Below are 7490 nucleotides of genomic sequence, written 5' to 3'. Positions count from 1 at the left end.
CTTATTTTAAAACTAAAAAATATTTTAAACTTTTCTCAGCATTAATTTCTACTACGGTTAATATTGATAGGTATAACTCACATAAACAAAAGGTCTTTGGGATCCTCAATAATTTTTAAGAGTATAAAGGGGTCATGAGGCCAAAAAGTTTCCTAACCAACTACTTTAAATGAAAGAACATGCATGGTAAAATCTCATGGTCTTCAACAAAAAATGGCCTCAATAATGATCATAAATTTGGGGTTTATAGCTATTTTTCCTCAGCACTTTGCAGTTATACCAATGTCTTCTGGCATCTATGGTTGCTAATAAAGAGTCTGCTGTTAGTCCAACTGTGGTTCCTTTGTAGGAAGTATGTCATCTCTCTGGTAACCTTTATTTCCTCTATATCTTTGATGTTCTCCAGTTTTACTACAATATATATACGTATGAACTAACATTTATTTCTGCTGTTTGGCACATGGAAAGTACATTTTTTAAAAAGTAATTTTTTTAAACCTTTATTTTTGAAATGATTATTAGACTCTCAGGAAGTTGGGAAAATGGTATAGAGTCCCCTGAATCCTTGGCTCAGATTTTCCCAATGGTGACATCTCCTAATTATAGTCCAATATCAAAACCAGGGAACGTGACTCTGGTACAATACTGTTAACAAGACTACAGACCTTATTCAGTTTTCACATGTATTTGTGTGTACAGTTCTATACATTTGATTGCATGTACAGATTTGTATAATCACCACCAGGATATAAAACTGTTCCATCATGACAGAGTTGTTCTTTTTCAGTTGCACGCCCTAACACTGTCCCTGTCCCCTAGCAACAATTCATTCAACTGTTCTCCATGTCTATACTTTTGCCATTTTTAGGACGTTACATAAATGGACTCATATGGTATGACACTTTTTGAGACTGGCTTTTTTCACTAAGTGAACCTATCCAAGTCATTGCATGTATCAACAGTTTATTCCTTTTTATTGATGAGTAATATTGCCTTACATGGATGTACTACAATGTTTAATCATTCACCTGTTCAAGGATATTTAGGTTGTTTCCAATGTTAAGTACTAGAAACAAAGCTGCTATGAACATTTTTGTACAGGTTTTTGTGTGAATGTAAGTTTTCACTGCTCTGGAATAAATGCCCAAGGGGGCAATTGCTGGGCTGTATGGTAAGTGCATGTTTAGCTTTATAAGAAACTGCCAGACTATTTTCCAGAATGACCATACCATTTGATATTACCAAGAAAAATGATGCATGATCATTTACTCTACATCCTTGCCAGCAATTGGTGTCATCACTATTTTTTATTTTAGCCATTATAATAGCATGTAGTTTCAATTTGCATTTTCCTAATAGCTAATGGTGTTGAACATCTTTTCACGTGCTCATCTGCCATCTGTATATCCTCTTTGGTGAAACGAATGTCTGTTTGTGCCTTTGCCCATTTTCTGATTGATTATAATTTTTTACCGTTGAGTTTTGAGAGTTCTTTATATATTCTATATATAAGTCTCTAGTCAGATATGTGGTTCACAAATATTTTCCCCCAGTCTGTAACTTGTCCTTTCATCCTCTTAACAAGGTGTTTTGCAGAGCAAATATTTTTAATTTTAATAAAGTCCAATTTATCCATTTTTCCTATTACAGATCATGCTTCTAGTGTCATGTGTAAGAATTCTTTCTCCAGCTCTAGACCTTAAAGATTTTCTCCTGTTTTTTTCTAAGAGTGTTACAGCTTTACATTTTACGTTGAAGTTGAGATTTGTTTTTAATTAATATAAGGCATAAGGTTTAGGCTGAAGTTTATTTTTTTGGCTTATGAAGTTCAATTGCTCCAATATCATTTGTTGAAAAGTCTATCCTTCTTCTATCTAATTTGTATGTGCTTTAACATGATGACTCATTCATATCTGTCTTCAATTCTGGGAAATTTTCTGGCATTATCTCTTTAAATATTGCTCCTCTGCTCTTCCCTCCATTCTCTACTGCACACATGGGAGACTTTCAATCTTTCCTCCATGTCTTTCAACTTATTGTTAATTCTTTTTTTCTTTTTTTTTTTTTGAGACAGAGTCTCGCTCTCTTGTCCTGGCTAGAGTGCTGTGGCGTCAGCCTAGCTCACAGCAACCTCAAACTCCTGGGCTCAAATGATCCTCCTGCCTCGGCCTCCCAAGTAGCTGGGACTACAGGTGCACACCACCACACCCGGCTAATTTTTTCTATTTTTAGTAGAGACGGGGTCTCGCTCTTGCTCAGCTTGGTCTCAAACTCCTGACTTCAAACAGTCCTCCCCACTCAGCCTCCCAGAGTGCTAGGATACAAGTGTGAGCCACCGTGTCCAGCCATCTTTAATTCTTTGTACCTCTTAATCTCTTTGTGCTATTAATACATCCTGAGTTGAATTCCTCAGTATTGACAATCTTTCAATTCATTCTCTCTTGAATTATGTCTAGTCTAGAGTTTACACCATTCTTGTTTTAACTTTAGTAACTGTATTATACATTTCTAGTGTTGTATTTTTCTAAATTCAAATCTGCCTGGTTTTGTTTCATAATTTCCTAGAAGTTTACCATGAATATTATTCCTTCCTTCATGTCTGATGATCTTAAAAATATTTATCTGAAATTAATTTTCATATTGTTTTATTATATTCTCTTCCTGAATTCATCTCCTGATTATTGTCTGTCTTTCTTAGTACTAGTTATCCTCACATACTTTGAATTTTAATTTGCTAGCTCTTCTGGAATGGGAACACTTGCTTGTTCTCTCTCTCTCCCCACTCACCGTCTAGTGCTTTTATAGATATTGCGACAGTCTTCCACCCTCATCCAAGCAGAGGCCTCGAGACCAGAACCAGGACTTATACTGACCGCTCAGGGTTCCCGTCCTTTGGTAACACTAGGGATATCATAAACACAGTCATGCCATGGCCAGGTTCTGCTTGCACTGCTCTCTATTCCCTGTCACCCCAGAAACACAACTTTTACTTTAAATGAGCCACAAACCCAGGCAGTTTTGTTCAGCTTCTTTTCACAGGGAAGACAGTCTCACCCCAGCTCCTAGTTTCCAATAGTGAGTCTTCCTCTGGTCCCCACCCAGGAATGAAGTTCGTTTGGTCCCATACCCTCAAGCAGTGTTTCCTACTCTTTTAGACACCACAACATACTTAGAAAAATAACGGTATTTGTACAGTACACAGGTAGATGGAAAAGACTGTTTCCATCCCCAGGAACGATTGGCTCTGAACACCCAGACCCTGACTAGCTGCCTAACAAAAATCAGTATTTCATACACTGGTAAACTCTTTCACAGCATGCTCTAAGGAAAGGAATACCCTAAAATAATGAACTCCTAGTACATTCTGCCTGTTTCTAGTCTATTAGGATGTTTATCTTGTTATTAATGTGAAAGTATGTTAATAACATATTTCATTTACCATTACTATGTATTTGGAGCAGAATGTAGAATTTAAAGCATGAACTTAAAGGGCCATCATAACCAGAAGTCCATGCTTTTCCCTCTGCTTAAAACACCCTCCTTTCAACCTTTCTGCAGGACTTTTTCTTAATGCTCCCTCAGGTTTCAGTTTAGATGTCACCTAATCAAGGGAGCTTTTCATGATTCCATTCTCACCCCAAATATGGGGTCAGATCTACTCATAGGACTTGATTTTGTATGTAATTATATTGTATTGTTATTGCCTATGTACCTTACACAGTAAGGTCCCTGATGGCAGGAACTGCCTTTTTCACTTCTGTATTTCCAGATCTAGCACAGTGCCTGCAATAAGTATGAATTCAATAAATATTTTAATATCACCTACAATAGAGTTGCATGGTAGAGAGTACAATGTAATAGTGAAGAGCTGGAGCTACGGATTCAGAGATTGTTGGGTTTAAATATCAATTCTACCCCTTACTGTGTGATTTAAGAAAGTTACTTAGCCTGTCTACGTTTAGTTTCCTCATCTGTAAAATGTTACAGTTCAACTCCTGTCTGTGTTACTTACTAGCTGTGTTACCCTGAGCAAGTTCCTCTGTTGGTTTTAGTGCTTGCACTAAATAATGTTTTAAGAACTAAATCAGACAACATACGTAAAGTCATCAGTTCTGTGGCTCCTTTTCCTGTTTCCTTGTTCCTACTTCACGCTGAAAAGGGATGACATCATAGCTCAGCCTTGAGGAGAGGTGCTGACTCGCCCCTTTTCTAAGCCTAGGTGGTATCTTGGGGAAAAGGCTTTCTACTGCCACCAGAGCAATAAAGATTATCTTTATATCCACAACTTATTCAGGCAAAGTAGAGGGCAATGTCAATAAGTACTTAAAAGAATAATCTTATGTGTGAATTTAGTGTACCTAAAGAAAAGTAAAAACAACTGACAGCTGACTGGATCATGCTAACTCTGAAAATGTGAGAGGGGGAGAGACAGTCTCAATGAGAATCCATTTTCAAAATGAAAGCATTCATTACATTTTGCCTTATTCCAAACCCTACTGCTGGAAGGAATATGTAAAACTAGAAGAAGATTAAATTCTGTTGGGTAAAATTCAAGTAAGAGAGAGCCAATGCAGCAAAGTACTTTAAACTTTAAGTCATAATGTAGAGGCAAAGAGAGTCTACTTACAAGCCCTACATTTTCAATATAATTGTTTAATGAGCAATAGAACCTAGTGACTGAGAGAAAACTTGAGCCACTGACTGATGAAGAAACTAAAATTCAGACCAAAAGTTCTGTAGGAGGCAAAAGGAAATAATGCAAAATCCCTGGCATCAAACAGGGCTGGAATCAAATCCTGACTCTGCCATTTCCCATTGGTGTAAGCTTCAGCAAGTAACAACTCTCTGAACCTGACTTTCCTCCTCTGCAGAATGAGCATCATAGCACTCACCTCACAGGGAGCTGGGAGAATCGAATGAAATACCAGGTGTGAAGTGCCCAGTCTAGTACCCGACTCATGGTAGGCACTCCACAAACATCAGTTCCCTCCCCTTACCTCCCATGCTGCTTTTATCAGCAGGGATCATAAAAGGGTTTGGGAATTGCTAAAATCCATTTTCTCATGCCTGGATTTCAAACTTAATCTATTTTGCAAGCAGATCCTCTGAGATAAGCCTGAGACACACAGGCCCAAGATCTGGTAAGTACTCTGAGCTGGATCAGTGGGCAGGTGTGGTTTCCAGGCCAATGCCAAGAAAGTCTGACCCAGTCTACAATACAGCTCGGGTGGCCAGGAGACCACCAGAAACCAGAGCAGCCAAAAAGAGAAAGAATTACTTGAGCTTCGGCTCCCGTCCTTCGCTTGTATACTGCCAACAGATGAGCCCAATCAGGTCTTGCACCCTGGCGCTGGCCATTGTCACCACAGTCATTGGCAGCAGTCTGTCCTGGCTTGAGTGCAGGGGGAGGTAGACATCAATCTTCTTGGTTGCTGTTGTACCTACATGACCCTGTGGATAGAGCACACGCATGAGAGTAAAGCACACAGATGTGGTTATACAGACCCTACTGGGCCACAACCACTGCTCTCCAGGCCTGTGGCAGCACAGCCATTCTTTATCCTTTCTGCGCAGACCAGCTATGAGCCTGGAATGGACCCAAAGTAGAAACACTGTCTAGTTTCAAGAGTGTTTTTCCTTTACTTTTCATTTTCTAATGGTCTGATGGATCGAGCTCTGCCAAAAGGAGGGTAAATGAGCACAACTAAGATGAACAAGTAAGAGTGGTAAGCAGAGATGATGTTTGGTGTTAGTAGACTTGCTTTGCTACTAACTCAGTGTGACCTTGGCAGAGTCACCATTAGACCTTAGTATCAGTTGCTCTCCCTGAAAACTGCCATTTCACTCCTTGAGACATTAAGATAAGCTGCCTGGGAAGTTGCCATACTGTCTAGGGAAGCATTTAGGGCCCAGCACTGGAAGCAAGTGCTTGCCTTCTCAGAGACTATCGGGTCTAATTCCATTATGCGGTACATCTGTTTATATCAGTATCATACAAGTTCAAGGGCCCTTGGTTTTCCATTATTGTCCTAATTACCATCCCCACACTGCCCAATCCCTCCCACACACCTACCACTCCTCCCTCCTGAAACTTCCACTCTGCCCTCTAGAACTCCTGCACCAATCAGCAAACATTCATAAATCCTCAGCTGCTTTTAAAAACATTTCCTCTACCTCTTTGACGTATTTGAAACCTGTTGGTTGTCGAGGATACTGCTTCCTCTGTTGTCCTCTTAGGACTGTTTTGTTTTGTTTCTTTTTTTTAAAACCCCCAAATCCTTAAGTCCAGGAGGTGGAGTAGGCATTCTTGTTCCCATTAACACTTCTGAACTATTACTTCCTCTTTCTTACAAAAATCCCTGTTCCTTTGAGACCCAAACCATCCAACTACACCATCCTCTCCCTTCTCTTTTTGTTTCTGTTATCCAACAACCTTCTGGTCATCCCCCTCCCTCATAGCAGCCTTGCACTATTGGCTCATACTCTTCTCTCCCACCCACATGGTGTGTTCACTATGCAGCATGTGGAAAAGTGTTGCAGACAACTTAAGTTCAAATTGGAATATCTGATTGTCCCTCACTCCCTCCTATCCAAAGTCCCAATGGCAGCCCCCCTCATTTTAATAAGTGCTACCACCACTAAACAAGCTGCTTAACTCAATAATCTTAATTCTTGTTTCTCCCTCATACTGCCTATCCACTCCACTAAGAAGTTCTAATGTGTCTACTTCAAAAATATATTTTAGTGGGGAAAGTATAGCCTTTTCAACAAATGATGCTAGGGCAGGTGGATAGCCACATGCAAAATAGTGAATTTGGACCCCTACCTATACCATATACAAATATTAATGCAAAAGGAATCAAAGACCTAAATGTAATAGGTAAAACTATAAAATTCTTAGAAGGAAACAGGTGTAAATCTTCATGATTTTGGATTAGGCAATGAGTCCTTTAATATGACACCAAAAGCCCAAGCAACAAGAGAAATAAATTGGACATCATCAAAATTAAAAACTTTTTATACCCTCAAAGGGTATAATTAAGAAAGCAAAAAGATAACCCACAGAATGGGAGAAAACATTCACAAATCATGTATCTGGTAAGGGTCTACTATTCAGAATGTATTAAGAACTCTTACAACTCAACAATAAAAAGACAATCCAAATTAAAAAATGGGCAAAGGATATTAACAGACATTTCTCCAAAGAAGATATATAAATAACAAACTCATAAAAAACATCCAATATCATTAATCATAAGGCAAATCACTTCACACCCTCTAGGATGGCTATAATTTAAAAAAAATATATAAAAACTCCAAACAACAACAAAAAACCCTGAAAATATGTGCAGAAACTGGAACCCTCATACATTGCTAGTGGGAATGTAAAATGATTGGGAGAATCGAATGAAATACCAGGTGTGAAGTGCCCAGTCTAGTACCCGACTCATGGTAGGCACTCCACAAACATCAGTTCCCTCCCCTTACCT

The 7490-nt window shown here is 38.9% G+C and overlaps 1 protein-coding gene across 2 annotated transcripts in view; it reads right to left on the bottom strand.

Annotated features, from left to right (window-relative positions):
- Positions 1-7490, bottom strand: part of MAPKAP1 (mitogen-activated protein kinase associated protein 1) — a 204223-nt gene that overhangs the window by 135862 nt on the left and 60871 nt on the right. For both annotated transcript variants that reach the window (XM_012639818.1, XM_012639819.1), the window contains exon 2: positions 5279-5451. In XM_012639818.1, coding sequence (XP_012495272.1) covers positions 5279-5373 — 95 coding nt within the window. In that variant the 5' untranslated portion in view covers positions 5374-5451. The remainder of the gene's footprint in view (positions 1-5278; positions 5452-7490) is intronic.

The sequence above is a fragment of the Propithecus coquereli genome, unplaced genomic scaffold (genome assembly GCF_000956105.1).
Source record: "Propithecus coquereli isolate 6110/MARCELLA unplaced genomic scaffold, Pcoq_1.0 Scaffold142, whole genome shotgun sequence".
NCBI classification, from domain to species: Eukaryota; Metazoa; Chordata; class Mammalia; order Primates; family Indriidae; genus Propithecus; species Propithecus coquereli.
This window is presented reverse-complemented; position numbering and strand designations above follow the sequence as displayed.